The sequence below is a fragment of the Prionailurus bengalensis genome, chromosome D1 (assembly GCF_016509475.1).
Source record: "Prionailurus bengalensis isolate Pbe53 chromosome D1, Fcat_Pben_1.1_paternal_pri, whole genome shotgun sequence".
NCBI lineage: Eukaryota > Metazoa > Chordata > Mammalia > Carnivora > Felidae > Prionailurus > Prionailurus bengalensis.
In genome coordinates, this window is record NC_057346.1 from 33,624,811 (window position 1) to 33,648,510 (window position 23,700).

The following is a 23,700-nucleotide window of genomic DNA, read 5'->3' on the forward strand; positions in this document are numbered from 1 at the left end:
CCCTCATTAAAAACTAAATAAAAATATTTATAAATTCTAATTTTTTGCTACTTGTAAGTAGTATATACTGAAGATATTAATATTTTTGATGAAATAACATTTTATGAAATAAATTAAAAACAAACTTTTATAAAATTAGGATTTTGTTTTCAAGTGCAATATTGTGGAGATAAAAGATAGTGGTGAATGTATGCTAAAATATATATATATTTTTAATTTTTTTTTCAACGTTTATTTATTTTTTGGGGGACAGAGAGAGACAGAGCATGAATGGGCGAGGGGCATAGAGAGAGGGAGACACAGAATCGGAAACAGGTTCCAGGCTCTGAGCCATCAGCCCAGAGCCCGACGCGGGGCTCGAACTCACGGACCACGAGATCGTGACCTGACTGAAGTCAGACACTTAACCGACTGCGCCACCCAGGCGCCCCTAAAATATATATTTTTAAAACCTTGAAGGTACTTGTTATAAAGATTTTTTTTTTCTGGAAGTATGGGAACAAGATATTTTCAAAGAGAATATCTGCTTCAGTGAGAATACAGTGATTAAAAATGATTAAAAAGTGACTAAAAATAGTGAAGAATCCCATATTGATTCAGGGAGAGAAGCTTGTTAAAATGACTTTGTTTGTAAAAGAATTGCATCCTAGAATTTAATTACATAATTTAATAAGGTAAATAAGTCTGTCTTGTTGACAAATTTAATCAACCAATCAGTGGAAAATGTATGCAGATAGAAGACATATCCACTGAAAGAATAGTTAAGAAACATGTGTGAATTAAGTAAACAAGGACCAATACATTCTATGATTATAGGTGATTTTGTTATTCCTAAGAGGACACAATAAAATAGTAAACTGGGTAATACTATTCAATAACATAAAGAAAAAAATCAGGTTTCCACATCAAAAACCATTTATTTTAACAGAAAAGGGGTCTGCAAGTGAAATTGTCTATTTCCTATGGCTATTTTAATACTTCCTTCAAAATGAATGAATTGGTCACATTCACAGTCACATTTTAGTCTGATTGTTGAACAGGCAATATTAATAAGTTAATTTTAAGTATCATTAGTTAGAATGTCCATATGCATGCAACTCATCACTTGGCAAAAATAAGTAATTCACTATTTTGTGTATAAAGAATCTTAGGTAATTTTTAAATACTCACTTATTAACTGCATTAACTTTATCAGAGAATTCAAATGCCAGATCCATTTCTTCTTTCTAATAGATATTTCTGCATTAGAGTTTATCTCTACTGAAGTTGATTTAGATGAAAAGCAACTATCAAAACAAAAGGTCCACTGGCCTTTTGGGTCCACTGGGAACTAATGTGGTTCCAAAGGGACTTCTTTCCTTATTATAGGCATGAAAAAAAGTTGTGGTCAGATTTAGCTGGGGACTAAAACCATTTAAAATTGTACTTTAGAGCAGGTAAAAGTTGAGTACTCCTCCTGGGCATGCTTGCCTTGAGGATGGCATGGAGAAATGGAGAAATGAGTGACCTCATTAGATAAGGAGTCATCTTGCTAGAATCTTATTACTTATCTATTACTCTAAATAATTACTCTAGAAAATTATCTATTAGACTCTTACTTAGAGTCTTATCAAGAGCAAATAAAATTGATCATTTATAAAAATATATATCTGAGAAATATGTATTTCCTTATAATTATAGTACAAACATAAATTTCTTAATGAGTACTTGCTGAACCGAATTTTAAAAGAACTCTCAACTTAAAAATGTTCCAGTGCTCAAGTTAAATTAGAAATATTACAATGCAACTTTATAGGAGAGACTTTTCAAACAAGTAACCCCCCAAAATAACATTTAGTCCAAATGCCTAAGCCCTACACACACATGCACATGCAACACACACACACACACAAACACACACACACTATCTCTCTTTCATTTTCCCTTTGCCAAAAAATTCTACATTTTATATATGTATCTATATACACACATACATACACTTTTATTCTTTCTATCTGTCAAACAACAAAAATTGAAGCAGGTGAATCAAGATGTAAGAAATCAAGATACAAGTGACTAGGAAACTGGTTGTAATAGGAGGAAGATTAGATGTCCTGGATTGCCATGTCATGTGTTAAGGTAAGAAGGACAAAAACATGGGCATGGGATGAACAAGAAAACATTTGTATGTATTGCAATGTGCTCATAAGGAAAATGTCCCACGAAGTATGGGCAGTGTGGCAAGAGTGGGCATGTAGCATAGCTACAGGAGGGAAAATGCACATGGTGAGTGCACAACACCAGATCTAAGGTGAATCCATTTCCTGGCTGCAAAGCAAAAAGTTTGGGCTGTCACACAAATGAAAACATAAAGCACTGTGGCAGAGGGTATAAGTTTTCTTGAATAAACCTGTTCATGTGGCTTGACTTTGTGATTTTTCCAGAATTATCTGTTGAACCTGGAGATTCCCCAAATTTCTTTTTTTTTGTTTATTTATTTATTTATTTATTTAGAGAGAGACATAGACAGCGTGAGCTGGGGAGCAGCAGAGAGAGAGAGAGAGAGAGGGAGAATCCCAAGCAGACTCATTGTCAGCACAGAGCCCAATGCGGGGCTCAAACTCACAAAACCATGAGAACGTGACTTGAGCTGAACCGAGAGATGCTTAACTGACTGATCCACCCAGGGACCCCAAGTCTTACAGTTTCTTGAATCTATAGAGCTATCACAGGGTTGACATGGAGCCAGAAATGAAGCTAATACCCATCATTATATATGTTACAAATTAATATGTATATATGTATAATACATTATAATGATAAAATAAATTCTATAAGTTAATGTAAGAAACTAATATTTAAAAAAAGTTAATAGTATTTTGCATACAGATGAGTATACTTCCTGTCTCCCAAATTGTAAATTTTTATACAAAAATAAATTTCTGTTTAAACTTAATTTATTTAAGCAGCAAAATGGACCACTCTACTTCTGTAACATTCTGGTTAACTGAGTTTTATGGTTACTGCACTCAGAAATTTTACTTTTATATTTTACTTCTAAACAGAGTAAGTTTAGGGGCGCCTGGGTGGCGCAGTCGGTTAAGCGTCCGACTTCAGCCAGGTCACGATCTTGCAGTCTGTGAGTTCTAGCCCCGCGTCGGGCTCTGGGCTGATGGCTCAGAGCCTGGAGCCTGCTTCCGATTCTGTGTCTCCTTCTCTCTCTGCCCCTCCCCTGTTCATGCTCTGTCTCTCTCTGTCCCAAAAATAAATAAAAAACGTTGAAAAAAAAAATTTAAAAAAAAAAAATAAACAGAGTAAGTTTTATATTTATATATAAAATAAAACAAAATCACAAATCCTTACTCAGGATGGGCAACTACTTCTGAAGATTGTATTTTATATATATTACATACTTTTAAATACTAATATGCTATATAAGTTTCTAATAACTATCAAGTGATTGTAATTTCCCATATGCCTGCAGGCTGCCACATTTGGAGAGATAGGAGTGTGGTTACAACATTAAAAGCAAACTATCAGGGAAGAAAATGACTTTAAAAATAGGGCAATTATTACACAAGCATGTTTAAAGTAAACATTAAAATGCCACAGTATTTTAAATAATGTAATTTTATGTTAGATTTTCCTTTTGGAAATGAAACACATATAAAATAAAAGGAAATAAAACAGGTGTGTGACTATAAAGAGGTAGCACAAGGAACTAGAATAATGGAAAAATTCTATATCTGATTGTCTTGGTGGTTTGAGTCTATAAAATAATATCTCATAAAATTTTATGGAACTGCACACCGAAAATTTGTATATAAAAACTGGTGAAATATGAATAGTCTGTAACTCAGTTAATAACATTGTACCAATGTTAATTTTCTGATTTGAGAATTGTACCATTGTTATGTAAAATGTTATAATTAGGGAGAGCTGAGGAATGGGTCCATAGGAAATCTTTGTACTATTTTTACAATTTCCATTTGAATCTAAAGTTATTTCAATAAACAAACAAATATAAATGATATGGTTTCTTCTTGGGAATTGAGAGAAGAAAGCAAGGTAGCTTTATAAAAGGAGGCAAACAATGGTTAGTATTGTAATAAATAACAGTTGCCAGAATCCAAAATGATCCTATTGAGATTGCTAGCCAATACAGTTTATGACATAGGAAGCTACTCAGGTTGCCTCTGATGTTGTCTTAGAGACTCTTACTTGTTTTTACTGTTTGCCAGCCCAGCGAAAATGGGCTGCGAGCCTGCAGGTTGTAGGAGGAGATTGGACTGTGGTTGTCAGATGCAGGACTCCAGGAGAGTGTGGCTGTGCTTTCCGTGATGTCTTCAACAATCACTATCCCTGGTGGGCCTGGGGGACCTATAGACAAAAGGGAATGGATAAATTTAAGTACAAGCCATGAAGAGGAGCTGTTGGAAAATGTATTTCCAATAAAGATCCAATCAAACTATCTAACCATCCTGATGAAATACATATTTAGTAATGAAAATTGACAGTAAAGAGAAAAGAGATGCAGTTTCCATGATTTCTACGGTAACTGAATTATAGATTTGACTTTTTCGCCTAACATTTTGTGCTTGGAATAAACTACCCATTAGCATTATATTGTACAGGAAAAGAAACAAAAAGAGAAACACACACAAGAATATGAATGTCAATATCAACTATGACTGTTGAAATATATCACAGTTTACAGAGGCAACAATAGATTGAAAGGCAATCAGAAACCTTTGTTCTGAAAGGTATCAGAAACAAAAATGATCCCATTATTACTAAAGCTCTATAGGTGTATGGGCTTAATTTTTACATTCTGGAAACCTGCAGTGTACACATACTGTAATGTAACTCTCAGGTAGCTTAAACTTTAACAAGGGAGATATAAAAAGCTCTGAAATAATGATAGTTTAGGCCAGAGAAGGGTATACCCTAGAAGTTAGGCATGGAAAATTTTTGTGAGGGGTTAAAAAGGAAGGTGTGATCTGGTGGTGGTGGTGGTGATGATGATGATGATGATGATTTTGAGCGAGGGTGGGAAAGTGGTGAATCAGAGAAGATTATTTTCCTTATGATCATGAAAAATTGGCATAGAATAGTGATAATCTATGTGCACATAGACTCTACCTTCAAGAAACAACTGTGATATTATAGAAGAAATATACCTTTGTAGTATCACTTCTAAAATAGTGTTATCTAATAACATTTAAAGATCTGTAGAGTGTTTATAAACACTCTATTTATTTTATTGGTTTATTTTAGTGGCTGAAAAGCATGCTACGTTTTTTATTAATATTTTTCTATTCCCTCATATGGACAATTCAGGCTGTAAGGATGTTTTATTTTCAATGAAAAAAAAATAAAAACCTCTCTTAAGTATTTTAAGTTATTTTCTGAATTAGTCCTACAGTACCATTCTGGCTTCACTTGATTCCCTAGTCCACCTTGATTCATTGTCATTCACACCAGACATCTTTGATGACAAACCAAATTTACAAATTCTTAAATCTGAATGGAATCTTTTAACTACTTTCTTTGGCTCTGGTCCTGGATTTCTAGTCTAACTTTGCTGAATCAGATTTGGTGATTACAACATCTGATCAGGAGGGCCTGACCTAGTCTGTAAGGAGCTAAGAAATAGTGGAGGGATGGAGAAATGGAGGCAGTTAGTAAAGACCTCTGGGTAGAGAATTTTGAGGAAGGAACAAGGAGATGGAAAAAGAATTTTAAAAGCCTCATGAAGCAAATGACATTTTCAGGAAACAAGAAGTGAAAATTTTTATCAATTGCTTCCATTCAGATTTAGGAATTTATAATTTGGTTTTGTTTATCTTCAAAGATGCCAATGGTGTGAATAGCCATGGTGTCAAGGTTGACTAGGGAGTCAAGTAAAGCCAGAAAGGTGCTGATAGACTAGAATAAAAGAAAGGAATCAAGGAAATCACATTATTATGATGGAAAGATATAAGAATTGGAATTTGTGAAGAGAAAATTCCAGTAGAATACTTTTGAATGAGAATTTGTGTTTATCTGGAGGGGAGTGGGGAATATGGTTATTAAGGCTGACAAGGTCAGCCTTATGTAAGAAGGACTTATGGAAGAATATGTTTGATGTGTCATCTGTATGACTGTGCAAAGCACTAAAACAGTGGCTAAAGATGAGATGAGGTAAATAAATGAGGTCCAGGTGCTGAAGAAGATGTGTAACAAGTTGTTAGTCGGGTGACACGAATATAGAAGAGCAACTATAATGATGATAACATAATAATGATAAGAATATTAACTGTAATAATATTACTAATAGCTACCATATCCACATGTCACTGTATTAAGGCCCTGTACTAAGTATTTTTCAAACATTAACTTGTTCATTTATTTCTATGTCACTTTGAGATTGGCATTATTCTTATTTCATAGAGGTTATAATGAAATCTCAGACATTGGTTAGTCAATAAATAAATAAATTTCTTAGTCAATAAATCTTATTATATGTTAGGTGCTATGGTAGGCAGTGTGTATCAGAAAATCCATTCTTATGAGAAGTTTTTTCTCAAGTCATTCTGTTAGTGAATGGCACAGCTAAGATATGAATTTGGATCTGATTTTAATGCCTTATTTGTTCAAATAAGCAAGGAGTACACAGATCCTTTCTCCTTTCACTGTTAATATAGAAAGTAGTTTTAACTGAAGGAAGGGAAGACAGAGAAAAAGTGTATGTTAAGGAAAAGCACATTTAAATTATGTGGTAGATATATAGATGGCATTTGAAGAAAGCATTTAGGACTTTGTGGCAGTCTGTGTATAAGACGGACACCATCACTTCTTTCTCCTGTACATGCAGGCCATTCCCTCTTTGAAAGGTGGAGCCTATTCTTTCACCTTCCTCAATCTGGGCTGGCTTGTCAGTATCTGACCCAAAAGACAATGGTAGAAGTAACACTACATGAGTTTTGAGGAGGCCTTTATGAGTATTAATGCTCTAGAAAATGTTTAAGTTTTCTTAAAGAAAGGTATATTTCTTTTAACAATAGGTAATATTTATTCTAAATAATTTTAAAAAATTCAGCTAGAACAAAAAGGAATTTACAACATAATTAATAAATACCCAAGTATTTTTCTCTATATGTGGCTATTTTCCCAAGTATAGACCTTAGCAAAATAATCAGTGAAAGTGAATAAGATTCATGTATTCAGGACACTCACTGTGTGCAATTATTTATAATACAAACCATTGTAAATAAGTAATTGTCCAATAATCATGTAATATTTAAATCATTAAATTTATTAAATGATTTAATTATTTAATTATTAAATTAAATTTAATGATTTAAATATTACATGATTATTGGACACTTATTTACAATGGTTTGTATTATAAATAATTGCACACAGTGAGTGTGTGCCATTAAACTGACTAATATTTAAGATTATTTACTGATGTGGGAAATGTTCATATTATAATAAGTGAAAAAAATAGAATACAAAATTATATGTAAATCTAAGTGTATAGTTACTTCCCAAATACATAATGAAAAGACTGGAAAGAAATGCATTAAAGTATGTATGGTGTTTATTGCTTGGAAATGAGGATGTAGATGATTTAAATTTTATTCTTTACTTGTTTGGATTTTCTGATTCTGCACAACAAGCAAGTAAAATTATTTTTTAAAGTCATTATTTTAATTTCTTTTTACATTTATTTATTTTTTGAGAGACATAGAGCACAAGTTGGGGAGGGGCAGAGCGAGAAGGAGACACAGAATCCGAAGCAGGCTCCAAGCTGTCAGCACAGAGCCTGACATGGGGCTTGAACTCACAAACTGTGAGATCGTGACCTGAGCCGAAGTCAGACGCTTAACCGACTGAGCCACCCAGGCACCCCAAAGTCATTACTTTAAAGAAAGCTTCCAATGTTGTATTTATGTTCTATTGTAAGTATATACTATTTAACCAAACATTTATCTGACATTGTGCATAAAGCAAAGTGCTGAGTGGTGAGAGATGAGTGGGGCAAATGCCTTATAGGAGGACAAGATAGGGCTTCAGCTCTAGATATGTTAAAATCCTGTGGCAGAGACAGATCTTTTACAAAAAACAAATGCCAGATAATGATAATGTTATGTTCAAGTGTCTGGGGAGTATATTTTACATCTCATTATAGCAGATCTTAAGTTGGCTATAATTATTTTTCTATAATTTCCACTGGACTAAATATTCAACACAGTACTTGGCATTTATTAGGCCCCCAATAAATATTTTTACAAGGAGAGATGAAAGATAGAAAAAAGAAGGTAAGAAAGGACAGAAGAGTTGTGTTCTGAATTTGGAATATTGTGTAATAATTAATAAGTAAAAGAATGTTTTAAATTAAGTCATTACCATATAAGACAAAGATTCAATATAATATAGTAACTTCTTTTTTTGTTAAATTAAAATATACTTAACAGTTTTCTTTTCAATTGAATAAAATTGTAATAAAAATGAGAGAATAGCTCCATGAAAGCAAATAAGCATTTTTGAATAATTCAATAAATTACTAAAGCCTATTAAAGCCTGTGGACAGGTAATTTTTATAATTCCATATAAATTTAAATATTTTTATAAATATATTACTGTAAAAATATTCTGAAAAATTAGTGATGTGATTTACCTTTTATGACAGGTTAAATATAATTTTCAACCATAATACAAATGAAAATAAGATTTATGGATATTATATTAGTACTGGCTTATTAATGCTCCATCTACAGAAAAATATACATTTTTAGACATTATATACTGAATGCTGGCTGTAATCAGCTTCCTGTCTATATTGAGGAGTGAATTACATTAAAATTATATTAATACAATCAATACCTTTGTTTTTAAGGCCTGTTAATAATGGTGATATTTTTGCTCTTTTTTGACATTTTTTTAGAGAGTAAATTTTCTCTTCAAAGGCTTTTACTGCTAATCTGCATTATACATCTTTGAAAATAGATTAATAAGAAATAAATATCTCACAGATGACAAATGTGTGATAGCAACTAGTGTCTGAATATTATACAAATGCTTCTCATTTAGCAGAAGTCAATATTAACTTTTTACTTAGCTGTAATAATTCAGTATATGATTGGCAGGAATCTGGAAATTCTCCCTCATCCCCCAACAATGCCATTATATAGGATCACTAAAATAAATATTTTATTTGAAAATAGATAATTTAGAAAAATGGACAGAGTCTCTTCATTTTTTCTTAGTGAGGACTGCTGAGCAAATGACAAAGCACAAAGTCCCCTGGCAGAAGCCATGTTCTCATGAATTTAATTTATCCTCAATCAAAGTCTCCCTAGGACTGTTGTTAGGTTGCTATCAGATCGACTCATTTTGTTGGCCTAATATTCAGTTAGACAATTTTCTTCTCTTGAGAAGACAGTGACTTTTAAAGCTGAAAAACAAATAAAACATATCTCTTTGTAACCTCTAAAGCTGTTAATCGTTATGCTGGGAACAAGGATCTAAGACTTCATGTGATAGTTAAGTAATAGTATACAGCCTTGGAATTTTTAAATTAACTTCAGTGATGTCATTCAACTCTTATTTTTCAGATGAGGAAGGAGTACTTGAAACAGGAAAACTCCTCAAGAAAAAAAAAAAAAACAGGACCCAAAGAGTCTTCCTGCTTTGGGGAAAAAGGTAGGAACATGGTTCAGCTTTACTTTCAACAACCAGAGGACTGGTATTTCCTGTTCAAAGTAAATTATAACAAAATAATGTGGTAATAAGTAGGAAATGACTTCTTGTGAAGTCATTACCCATTCTCCTTGCAGACAACAACTGGTGGATCCAGGCTGAGTTCTTGTCATGTGATTGTCCAACCTCTTTTGAGGAAAAATTCTTTAAAAAAATCCCCTAACACTGCCACTGACTCCCCATGCCAATCATTTTTTTCTGACCCTTTCTTCCCTAGAAAGCATTACTTTCTCTGCCTGAATCTGACACCTACTGATTCAACAAATACCCTATTGTTACATGTTATATTTTACATTTTATGCAGACTCACATTGTTTTTACTTTATTTGATTTGGGGGACGTTCATGTCATTTTTTTTTTCACACAGAGTTTTTAAGTGAAAAATTAAACTTGCTGGGATTTAAAACATTAAACAGATCTTTGGCTTATATTGTTTAAAACTATAATAAAAAATTGATAGCAAATATTCCATGGTATACTAAATCAGTTCTATTTCTAATCCCATAAATATTGCTTGGGGACAAACACCTTTTCTAAACACATGCAGGACTATGCTGCAGCAAAAGGCAATCATTCATGGCAACAAAGTCCTGAACATGATTTTCTAACTGAGTGAAGAGGAGATTCAGCTATTGTCTGAAAGATTAGATTAATGCAGAGAAATAAGCTCAATAACTCAAGACACAAAGAATATTTTTAATGTTTATCATGTAGTTTAATTACATGAAATGAACCAACCATCACAAAGGACCATTTTGCATAGACCCAACTTAAAAGCCCATATATAAGTAACAGCAAAACATTTCATTAAAAATAGTAGTTCAATCCTCTCAAAATGGATTTAGAGGGATCATACTTCAATATAACAAAGCCATATATGAAAGCCCACACCTAACACCATATTCAATGGTAAAAAACTGTGAGCTTTATGCTATGCTATAGCTCTAAGGTCAGGAATAAGACAAGATGTCCACTCTCACCACTTGTCCTATGCACAGCAATCAGAAAACAAAAAGAAATAAGAGGCATCCATATCAGTGAGAAAGAGGTTAAATTGTCACTATTTGTAGATGACATAATACTATTCATGGAAAACACTGAAGACTCTACCAAAAAACTGAAAGAAGTAATAAATGAATTCTATTAATAACTAGTAAAGTTGCAAGAAAATAATTATACCCAGATATTGGTTGAATTTCTATACATTAATAATGAAGTAGCAGAAAGAGAAATTAAGAAAACAATTCCATTCACATTGCACCCAAAAGAATACCTAGGAATAAAGTTTATCAAGGAGATGAATAACATACACTCTGAAAACTGTAAAAATTGATGAAAGAAAGTGAGGACAACAAAAGCAAATGAAGATACACCATGCTCATGAATTGAAAGAATATTGTTAAAATTTCCATACTATTCAAAGCAATCTACATATTCACTGTAATCTCTATCAAAATACCAATAGCATTTTTTCACAGAACTAGAACAAATAATACTAAAATTTGTATAAAATAGTAAAAGACCCCAAATAGCAAAAGCAATCATGAGAAAGAAGAACACAGCTGGAGATACCACAGTCTTAGATTTTGACTTACTACAAAGCTGTAATAATCAAAACAGTATGGTTTTGGCACAAAAACAGATACATAGTTCAGTGGAACAGAATGGGGAGTCCAGAATCAAACTCATGCTTATGTGGTCAATTAATATATGAAAAAAGAGGTAAGAATATGCAATGAAAACAAAAGACAGTTTTTTCAATAAATGACTTTTGGAAAACTGGACAGCTATATGCAAAGTAATGAAACTGGTGCTTCCTTTGGCAGCATATATATTAAAACTGGAATGATACATAGAAGATTAGTATGGTCCTTGTGAAAGTCATTCATACAAATTTATGTTTTATTTAAAAAAAAGAATGAAACTGCACAATTTTCTTACACTGTATACAAAAATAAACTCAAAATGAATTAAAGGCCTCAGAGTAAGACCTGAAACCATAAAACTCCCAGAAGAGAACATAGAAAGTAATTTCTTTGACATAAACTATAAAAACATGTTTCTAGCAATGTATTCTAAGGCAAAGAAAATGAAAGACACCAAAATGAAAAACTTTTACACAATAAAGGAAATCATCAACAAAACTAAAAGTCAACCTAATGAATGGGAGAAGATATTCACTAATGATATATTCAGTTATGAGTTAATATCCAAAATATATAAAGAACTTACACTGTTAAACACCAAAAAAATAATAATCTAACTAAAAATGGGCAGAGAGACTTACAGACATTTTTCCAAAGAAGACATACAAATGGCCAACATACTCATGGAAAGATGCCCAACATCACTAATCATCAGGGAAATGCAAATAAAAGTGCAAATCACCTTACACCTGTAAGAATGGCTAATATCAAAAAGATAAGAAACAAGTGTTGGTGAGGACGTGGAGAAAAAGGAACCCTTGTGCACTGTTGGTGGAAATGCAAATTGGTGCAGCCACTGTGGAAAAAAAATATGGAGGTTCCTCAAAAAATTAAAAATAGAAATACCATATGAATCAGTAATTCTACTACTGAGTATTTACCCAAAGAAAATGATAACACTAATTCAAAATGGTATATGTACCCTTATGTTTATTGCAGCATTATTTATAATAGCCAAGATATGGTAGTGACCTAAGTGTTAATAGACGAATGGATAAAGAATATGTGATACACACACGCACACACACACACACACACACACACACAGAGGAATGAGAGGAATATTACTTATTCATAAAAAAGGATGAGATGGAGATCTTACCATTTGCTACAGTATGGATGGGCATAGAGGGTATTACGCTAAGTGAAATAAAGCAGACAAGGGAAGTCAAATAACATATGATTTCACTTATATGTGGAATACAAAATCCAAAACAAATAAAAAATAAAAATGGACCTATAGATACAAAGAACTGATAGTTTCTAGAAAAGAGGATGTGGGGGAATAGGCAAAATGGGTGAAAGGGTGTAGGAGATACAAGCTTCCTGTTATGGGATAAATAAGTCATGAGAATAAAAGGTGTAGTGTAAGGAATATAGTCAGTGGTGTAATAGCATTATGTGATAACAGATGTAGCCATACTTATGGTGACCATAGCATAACCTATTAACATATTGAATCACTATGTTGTACACCTGTAACTAATATAACATTGTGTTTCAACTATACTCAAATTAAAAAAAATAATAAAAAGTAAAAGGTAAGTTAAAAAAGTAATAGTCGATAACGTGAATAGATTTTCTGTAGCACATCACATACTCATGCCTATTAATAGCTAGTTGCTGAATTTTTCATCTTTATACTAGGTATAAAGACTTATGCCATGCCCTATTTAGGAGGTATGATTTTATTGATAATATATTTATTTTTGTACAAGAAAATGTATCCTGATGTATCCTTGTTATACTCGATGGACAACGCCCAACTTTGAATAGTATTGCATCTTTCCTTCTTTCTCCTGGGATACTTCCTTAGCACCATTATGTTCTTCATTACATCTAGAGGGTGTTCTTAGAATTCTTTAATATTTACTAACTTAAGTGACCCTTTCCTACTGTTCTCAATTCTATGAAAATAACCAACTCTATTTTTACCAGTGGCAGATAAAGATGGAAACAAGTGATAAAGAGTTCTAATTATTTTTTTCAAAAACAATTTAGTTTTCAATTATTAAAGCTCACCTTTTTTTCTTTTCTTCTTTCCTTCTTTCTTTCTTCCTTCTTTTCTTTCTTTCTTCCTTCTTTTCTTTCTTTCTTTCTTTCTTTCTTTCTTTCTTTCTTTCTTTCTTTCTTTTGGTACCTATCTATCTCCTATCTATCTATCTATCTATCTATCTATCTTCTATATATCATTATCATTATTATTATTATTATCTGTCATCTATACAATGGCATGAAGTTTTTGTCCCTCTTCACTTTGACCATTTAATACCTGTTTAGTCTTCAAATTTCAAAATCTCTGCTCAAGTTTTACTTTCTTTACTCAATAACTACTAAATTTCAATTTTTGTGGCCTAGAGCCTCAGAATTGTATTTTGTACAAAATTCCTAGAAATTTTATGCACCTTATATTTCAAGTAAAATTAATCTAAAGAAAAAAGATTTCATAGAGAGTCTGAAGAATCTTATCCCAGGTCTGGATCTTTATGTAAGAGCTGTGTATAATTTTCTGAAACTTGGGCAAATTTTTGAACCTCATTAAGCTTCAATTTCCTAACATTTTATAAAGGGAAATATAATATCAATCTTATCATTACTGTGAGGATTACATAGGGTAATGTACATAAAAAGGACTTTGTAAATAGCTAGACTAGCACTGGTTGGGCCTCTCAGTAGCTTGGTAACTTTGACAATGTCATATGATTTCACTATGCTTCATGTTTTACCAATAAAACCAGAACCTGTGTAACACATTTGGTTCTATCAAAAGGAAAGACAGAAAATGAAAATAATTTGAAAAAGAAAAAAATACCATTATTGGCAGATTCAACACACAATATCTTCTGGGGAGCTTTTAATGTAAAATGAAAAAAAAAATAATGCATAAACAATGACTCAAATGTCCACCTATCAAGTTTAAGGCACTGTGTTATGTACTTTCCAATCTTTACAGCAAATCATGTATTAACACGTCCTTTCCACAAACGAGAAAACAGAGACTCAGAAAGTTCAAGCGACTCATTCAAGGTCACATGACCCCAGTGATGGACCTGTGGTTCATTTCTGATTCTTAATTTCATATGTATCAGAGATTCAACTCCATTCTGTTTATTTTTTTTAATTTTTAATGTCTTTTTATTATTTAGTTTTGAAACAGGGAGAGACAGAGCATGAACAGGGGAGGGTCAGAGAGAGGGAGACACAGAATCTGAAACAGGCTCCAGGCTCTGAGCTGTCAGCACAGAGCCCAACGCGGGGCTCGAACTCGCGGACCCAAGATCATGGCTGAAGTCGTCTGCTTAACCGACTGAGCCACCCAGGCGCCCCTCCATTCTGTTTATTACATAAGACTACTTCACGTAATTCAGCACAGACACATAAAATATAAATTTCATAGCATTAAAATGATTATTGACAGGGGCAAATTTTTTATGGCTTGAAAATGGATTTAAAGGCAGAAATGTATGATAGAAATGAAGTAGACTTTGTGGTTGACTCCCTAATATTTACTCTATTTGCACTAATGTAGTATAGGGAATTAACTACAAGTCTATAGGTGACCTTGATTAGTCTATCCATTTTGGCGATCTCACCTGCCCCTGTGGTGATTTGTTTAGGAAGCTAGGAAAAAGTCAATCATATCATGGCAATCCTCTTACGTGGTGTGTTGGTTCATGGTCTAGACTGTCAAAACCAGATGAAGAGATGGACACTTGTAGAGATATGCTAGTTCTTTTGCTTGTTGTATGGCAATAAGAAAGCACTAAATCTCTATTATTCTTGGCAGCCAGCCTATGACTACCATGAGCTTGAAGGTGAGGCCAGCACTGTAGACAACAGTGGAGAGATGGAATCAACCTGAGTCTTTGGGAAAAACTTGAAACAATGGATAAATCAATTTAAAAATCTGATTTAGCTTTCTGTCATGAGAGCCAATAAATTTCCTTCCTGTTTCAGCGAATTTGACTTAGTTTTCATATTACTTGTAACTGGAAGCAACAAAGGCAAAAGATAACTGAAATATTTTTAAAAATTTAAAATAAATCCTTTTTTAAAAAAGAAATGTTGGGGCGCCTGGGTGGCGCAGTCGGTTAAGCGTCCGACTTCAGCCAGGTCACGATCTCGCGGTCCGTGAGTTCGGCCCCGCGTCAGGCTCTGGGCTGATGGCTCAGAGCCTGGAGACTGTTTCCGGTTCTGTGTCTCCCTCTCTCTCTGCCCCTCCCTCGTTCATGCTCTGTCTCTCTCTGTCCCAAAAATAAATAAACGTTGAAAAAAAAATTAAAAAAAAAAAGAAATGTTGATTGAAATATTAAAAACTAAATGCAAATAACAAAGAAAAATTCATTAGTTAGATTCTAATTACATAGAGTATATAGGAAGAAACTAAATAGGAATGATAAAGAAAAGGCTTATGTGTCCACTAAGATTCTACATCCATGAGGCAAGTTTTTATACAGTCAGTTGATACATTAGCCAGCTGACAGCCCAGCACCTTATTATCTTGCCTTATTTGGAACTGTAGGGGCCCTAACCTGTGTCCCTGAAGCTCTGTCATGTATATTTTGATCTACTACTTGGGACATGAAACCTCTAACAGTAGCTTTAATCCACTGCAGTAGGTACATCCCTACATTTATTGAATCTTCCCCTGAATTTCTCATGAACTCCACTTAACTTGTATGGTCACCAGTTATACGTAGTTCAATTCATACCTGAAATCTACCTGCCCGATAGGTGAGTGTAACTTCCTTGATAATTATCATGTCAACCTTCAAACTCAGTCACCTCTGTTTCTGGTTATGAAAAAACATAACATGTAAACAATTTATTTGAACAATGGTGACTCAGATTTCCCCTTTATTCCCCATTATTCTTCTAATTTATCCATGAAATTCTGGAATAATGTTTCATTTTTCTCTTCCCCTATAATATCTAATGTGTTAGTCCACCTCCCATTTAAAAACAATTACTGGCTCTCCACTATCTACATAACAAAGTTCAAACTCATTGTCCTGGTCTTCAAGGTATTCCATCAACCTACTTTTCTCCGTTTTTATAGACTTCTGCTACTCTGACCAAACTTAAGCAGCTTTCCCTTTCTTCAAAAGACTGTATTTTCCAGTCTTTTAGTATATCTATTTATCCCCTTCTACTACCAAAACACAATAATAATAAAGTGACCTGTCCCATCTTAAGTACTAGCCCAGAGGAAGTCATCTTGAAGTCTTCACTGGAAAAAAACATCCTTTCAGTTTCACTATCTAAAGAACTGTCTGTAACCTAGGGATGCAAAGTACATTCCTGAGTCATTTTAGTTGAAAAATGATAAGGGCTATATGAGAAGGAGGTCTCATGGTATACAGTCAGCCTTCATCATTCAAATCTGTCATATTAAGCTTTTTGTTTTTATCTTTACATGGTAACATCTCCAACCCATTCTTCTTTTTTTTTCTTTTTCCTCTTTTTAAGGGGGTGTAGCAATGAGAAACACAGAAGATAGTTAATTATAGGCTTAATTAAAATTGTAATTAAAATTATAGGTTTAATTAAAATTAGGTTTTTCAACTTTGCTCTAAAATTCCCTGATTTTTAATACTTTGTTGAACTTTATTTTCATAGGAATACATTGGTTAATATTGTACATCTTTAATAAGCCCCAACTCTCTATCAAAAAGTGATCATTCCATTACCCTACAGGTAAATTCCATTACCCTACAGGTAAATTTTGAAATCACTTCAATAATTTCATTGCATTATGTGTTTACCTATCCGGCTGTTTGCTTCTATTTGGCCAGCTGTTCTATCAGTTTCCCAATTGACTTGTTTTTTGTTTGTTTGTTTGTTTGTTTGTTGTTTTCATCTCCAAGGTGTTTGTTTGAAAATTAGATATTGTTGAAGATTCTCTTTCCAGATCATTTTGCTAATATAACAAGTCTTTGCATCGATGAGGAATTATTCCAGTGTTAATCTTTCACAAACCAAAATTTATTTTACATTTTTAAAAATATTTCAGTTATCTTTCGCCTTTGATGCTTCCAGTTACGAGGAATATGAAAACTAAGTCAAATTCGCTGAAACAGGAAGGAAATTTATTGGCTCTCATGACAGGAAGCTAAATCAGATTTTTAAATTGATTTATCCATTGTTTCAAGTTTTAAATTTTTAAAAATATTTCAACATTTTAATATTTCAATCAACATTTCTTAAATTTTTAAAAAAGGATTTATTTTAAATTTTTAAAAATATTTTATTTATTTTTGAGAGAGAGAGAGAGAGAGAGAGAGAGAGAGCAGGGGAGCAGCAGAGAGAGAGGGAGACACAAAATCTGAAGCAAGATCCAGACTCTGAGCTATCAGCACAGAGCTGGACGTGGGGCTCAAACTTGTGAACTGTGAGATCTTGACTTGGGCTGAAGTCAGACGTTTAACTGACTGAGTCACCAAGGCGCATTTCAATCAACATTTCTTGTAAAAATGAGTGTATGTGTGTCTGCTGCAAAAAATAGGATGTATTCATGAAAAAAATTCTAAGGTACTTATAAAGATGGTAATGCCAAGCTTCAAAGGACTGTTTTGTGATTGCATCTGTAAGAAACTTCTGAAAACCCTTTCCTACCACATCATTCCCACATAGTTTTACCTCCTATTTCACTGTGTCTCTCTGCTTTATATGACATGGAATATATTTAATATTAAGTGCTTATGATTATTGTTTTCAGTTACTACTCCTTACCCTTCCCAGTCTTCCCTATTTATCTGATTATTAAAAATGTAGTTACTAGAGCACCTGGGTGGCTCAGTTGGTTAAGTGTTGGACTCTTGATTTGGGCTCAGATCATGATCTCATGGTTCATGATTTGAGTCCCACGTAGGGCTCTGTGCTGACAGTGCAGAGCCTGCTTGGGATTCTTTCCCTCTCTCTCTCTGACTCTCCCCCCCACCTCAACCATCTCAACATAAATAAATTAATTTAAAAAATGTAATTATTCACTTTGGGAAAGATAATTAGATATTCATTCATTCATTCATTCATTCATACATTTAAGAATTTGCTTAACAATATTGAAGAAATATCTACTGTATGCCATACCCTAGGGGTAAGGATTACTTTCTAGAGAGAAGAAGAACGAATGAGATAGTTTCAGATAATAATAAATGCAAAGAAGAAAATAAAGGGTGAAAATCAGGTGGAAGAGACATGAGAAACATTAGATGAGACACTGAAAAATAAATAAGAAGGAGCCAGCTAACCACATATATATTATGAGCAAGTTTTCTAGGCAAAGTGTATCAATGACAAAATTCCTAAGTGTTGATGAGTTCGGCACATTTGTGGAACAGAAAGGATTCTGGTGTGGCTGAATCAAAGTGAAGAAAGAATACAGAAGAGGGTGAAAATGTTGGAAAGTGGGCGCCAGACAACAGAGGGTTTTGAGGGCAATGAGTTTGATAACACATGAGAAAGTCAAAGGAAAGAAGCCATTGAAATCATAGACCAAACCCTCAGTGGCTGTAGGAAAATTTTGGGGACAATTTAATCATTAAAAATATTAATGATCAAAAAAAAAATTAATGATCAATGTTAATGCTAAAATTGCAAAACCTTTGCAGTAACATTCTGGGAGCAAATGTAAGTAAATTGCAATGATTCAGTAAATCACTTTTCCAATGTTGTTTTATTATATTGTTGCTCAGTTGAAGTTGCCAGGGTAGTTTCAATGACAGTGGTAGTCTCTAAAGATGTTTTGCCCACCAGTTTCTGGCAATCTTATTGAGGATGTGATGATTCTTCTACTTATGTTGTAAGTAAAACAAAACACAACACAACAAAACGACACTATCCCTTCCCTACACCAGTCTTATAAAGTTGGAATTTCATGACATTTATCCTAGTAAATATAACTTGTGAACATGTGATTGTTATTGGAACTCTGACTCCTTTGCATTAGATGGAGCTGTGTGACTGGTTCAGACCAGTGAGTTATGAGCTAAAATGACTGTTTCCATTTTTGGCCGAAGCATATAATTACCATTGTGAGACTCTCCTCATCACTATGGTCAAGATGTTTAAAGAATTCTATGCTTATTTTCAGAAAAGTATAAACACTTCTTAGTCAATTATCACAAAATTCAGATGAAAGGTAAATTAGGCAACAATTGCAGGTAGTTCAGTAGGCATAAATATTTAATGTAGTTTTACATGAGTTGAAGTTGTGCACACTGTGTATATTCCAATAGAAAAATAATACTGTCCATCCATCGAAGGTGATCTTTCTGAAATGGAAAATAGACATTTGAGGATCTATTGTATAAATTGCAAGAACAAATAAAAATAATCAACTTGTTTACTACAAAATCTTAAGCAACCCATGCTATTCTGAAGTTAATTTATTAAGTTAATATTACATAAATCCTAAGAAAAAAATAAATTAAAGAAAACCTATAGGAAAAAATATATGTGGTGCTAAAATATGCAAGGTGCCATGTTTCTGCAAAGCTTTCTATAAATCCAATATTGATTTTATTGTGTATGAGTCATTACAACCCTGCAATGCAAATTAAGATCAGGAAAATAACACATGGAGTTTTAAATTTTTTCACTATTCATTTATGAATAATTTATAGATACCTTTGTGGCTTATGTTCCCAATTATACCATGAAGTGAATTTAGAATTATTATTTCCAAAGACACACTAGGGAACATATTTATAAACCCATTCTCTTTAAGATGGGTGCATCTTTGACAGTACTGTGACTAAACAGTAAGTTAAAAACTTTCCTTAATGTGTTTTTTTTTTCTTTCTGAAGTATCCATTTATGCTTACTCTCGTTTATTTAGATTTTCTTTCATGATTTTCCTTGATACCAACAACATGTTCTACAAGATATCTGTTAAGATAAGGGACATGTTTCACAGCCATGGAAATGAGCAAAAGTTGACAAACATGTATCTAGGGTCATTAATTTCATACTTTAACTGAGCAAATCAGTAGCCCATTAAGGACTTGAAAAAAAAAAAAGTATTACTCCTAAGTGCTTAAGTTACTGGCAATGGCTGACAAAAATGGAGACAGAACTGTGTTAGGGTTATCTTGATGGTTGTTGTTTTATACTCTGAGGATTTTTTGCTATACAATTATAAGAAGACATATACCACTATGCAATGTAACATTAAGAGCTCGGCACAGACTGAAAGATGACTGCTGTCAAATGGTGACAGTGAATTTGGTATAATCCTGATGCCACCATCTACCTCATTTGGAGAAATGGAGACAGTGGGCTCTTGCAGAACACTTAAATAGAGCAGTCCTGAAGGTTGGATAGCTTGTAACAGATGTTCCATATAATGGATGAATTACAGGGAGAGTGTCTGTAATACACTCTATCTCATCCAGTGGGGTATGATTGATGCTGCTTATTAGCCTGACTTAACATTCTGTGAGCTGAGGTTGTGAGACAAATATATGAGCCTTGATTTACAGATACATACAGATCAGGTGATAAAATGTCTTTGAAACAGTGATTAGGTATTTCAAATGAAGTTTACTAATAACAGTTCTATTTCTTGAGTTGCCACAAAATAAATAATTATATGAACCAATAACCTCTTGAACAAAGCACATAATTCAAAGAGACTTGTTTTATGTTATAGTTTCCTGTGATTAATGAACACTTAAATTAGCCAAATCAGAATGCTGACAAATGAGAAAGCTAATGCTTTGGCATAGATGATTACCTTATGTGTTTTAAAAAATATTTGTGTCATTTGAAATTTTGTACTTTTACCTAGGATATTTTAAAATCTAAGACATAATTTCCAGGGAACCTAAAATCACTTATACTATTTGGTTTCAATTTTTAAAAATTTAAGTATTTATTTTACAAGTGCAGTACTTCCAAATCCTTTAGTGCCCTTGGTGGCTTATAACAGCTTTCTAACCTTTATTGTAATTTTTGCATTGTTTCATTGTCAATTAAACTGAAGGTATGGCAAAGTTTTATATAAACATTCATAGAATGAATATATGTTTTAAAAATATTGAATACTATGATTTAAATCAATTTTATAGTATGTATTTTGTGTGATATCAAGTTAGTAGCTATTAGATATGCAGATATTGATGATCATTACTTATATAAAAAAAGTACCTTAGAACTATCCATCATAGGCTCATCTACACACTTTTTCTAAAATGAAGTATAATTTGTGCATTTAACTTTTTAACTTCTTTTTTAAACTCTGTCTTATCATCTTGGTTTCTCTGTATCTGAAGCCCTTCAGCATTTATTTCACATTTGGGAAATTCCTTTGTACACTAAGATAGCTATTGGATTTTGCTCAAAGATGGAAGCCATCACAATGGAATCTTTAACACATGTAAATATGTGTTAATATGAGCTCATATTTCACGCTTCAGGAAAGTGATACAAGCTGTCATTGCTTCAGTTTACTGAATATACTGAGATGGTCCTGATGGTGTTTCAGTTTATCCTAATGACAATAAACCAGCAGAGAGCAAAATTATGACAAACCTATAAACATGCTGATTTGACCCTGAAGAAGGAGAAACAGTCAAAATGCTCCCAATCACCTTTAGCATGTATTATAAAAATTTAATTGAACAAAATGGGCAAAACAATCAGAATAACTGGATATTTTAGTCAATGGATAATCAAATAGGATTAACTGTTGGAGAAATGTATACCATTTTTCTGCCCATATATACCATGAAGAACAATGATTCATTTCCTTAAAGATTAGAGAAATAAAAATTCTTTCTCTAGTTTAGAATATCAACAATAATATCTACCATTTACAGAGAATCATTCTACCATTTGAGATCTCATTTCAGTCTCCTATTAAATCTTCAGATTAGATATTATATGCCTATTTTACAAATGAAGAATCCAAAAGAGGTAAAATGACTTGCTTATGGTTATCCAGCTAGTGTCAGAGTGAGATTGAGAGCTGGGGCTGGGTTGTTTTTATAATGCTACACTGTATTGGCTGTGCAAACTAGTTACACAGCCATTTTAAACAATTTGAATCATTTTTAAATCAGGCTATTGAGATTCAACTAACATTTACTGAGCACCAGCTATAAACTAGGTCTAGTACTAAGTGCTTGGGTTGTCCAAACATACTGCTTTTCCAAATGAAGCACAAACACAGAAGACCTTTCTTTGCTACTTTTTATACACCTTAAAGTTATGCAATTTTATTTTCTCATTGCCATAAATAACCTTGCAGCTGTCACTTTTACATCTCAGCTTCTGAATGCCTGCCCACTTTGAATCTTGTAGTGGTTATTTTCTATCTTAATGAACTGTTTCTATAAAGCCAGGAAGTATCTTTCCCCCTTTCCTCCTCAGTTTTTAGGTACATCAGCAATGATCCAGAAGTTTCTGAATGTAAGACCTACTGATACTCAATCAACAACATAGAGTAGAGGCCCATGTGCTCATGACTGCCAATATTTATACATAAAGTGTCAAATTAGATTTTCCTAATACATACTAAAAAATAAAGTTAGACATACTCTAGTTTAAAAAAATAAAAACAAGAGGGAGAGATATTTATATGAAATATTTTTTACCAAGAATGATTCACTGATTCTTTTCTTTTCTTTCTTGACATTAACAGACATCATCTGCTGTTCAGTTTCTCCCCTACTCTTTTACCTCAGTTCCTCTAACTCATTAGAGAGCTAATTGCCTTTGTAATTCCAAATTAAGGAGTACTTAGTGAAACGGAGACATTACCTTTGCCAGGTGTTTGGGAGAACAAAATCTAATCTTCAGTAAAAGTCAGCAAAAGTTTCTTCCAATCAGTGCTGGTCCTCTCTCTGTTCAATATTCATGGATTTTTGTGTTGTTCAATGAAGAATCATTCAGAGACTTGGCTACATGTCATATGTTACACAAAATCAAGAAAATAATTAAGAATTGAGTATTTGGAACAAAGGTTGAAATAAAACAAGATTTTAGGATAGAGACTAAAGTGAACTTACCAATTTTCCATTGTTTTTGGAGGTGTGAGCAGTCATTGGGCTGATATTCCACAGATGTTTTGTTTGGAATTCAGATGCTTGGTTACCACATACAGGTTATGAAAGAAGGGCCATGTAGTATTTATATGCTGTGTGAAACTGTATTCTAGGCTTTATGGGAAAACAAATTACTACCCAATACTGAAAAGACATGCTAAAACAATCTATGTAACAGTCACAGAAAACAAATGCATTGAGGAAATTAAAAAGATCACATG

The 23,700-nt window shown here is 33.1% G+C and overlaps 1 protein-coding gene and 1 pseudogene across 1 annotated transcript in view; one reads left to right on the plus strand and one right to left on the minus strand.

The window, feature by feature from the left end:
- The window catches only part of CNTN5 (contactin 5), a 1,382,461-nt gene that overhangs the window by 86,420 nt on the left and 1,272,341 nt on the right, over nt 1-23,700 (minus strand). The window contains exon 17 of the mRNA XM_043579878.1: nt 4,201-4,359. Coding sequence (XP_043435813.1) covers nt 4,201-4,359 — 159 coding nt within the window. The remainder of the gene's footprint in view (nt 1-4,200; nt 4,360-23,700) is intronic.
- Nucleotides 11,537-11,634, plus strand: LOC122484556 (annotated as a pseudogene).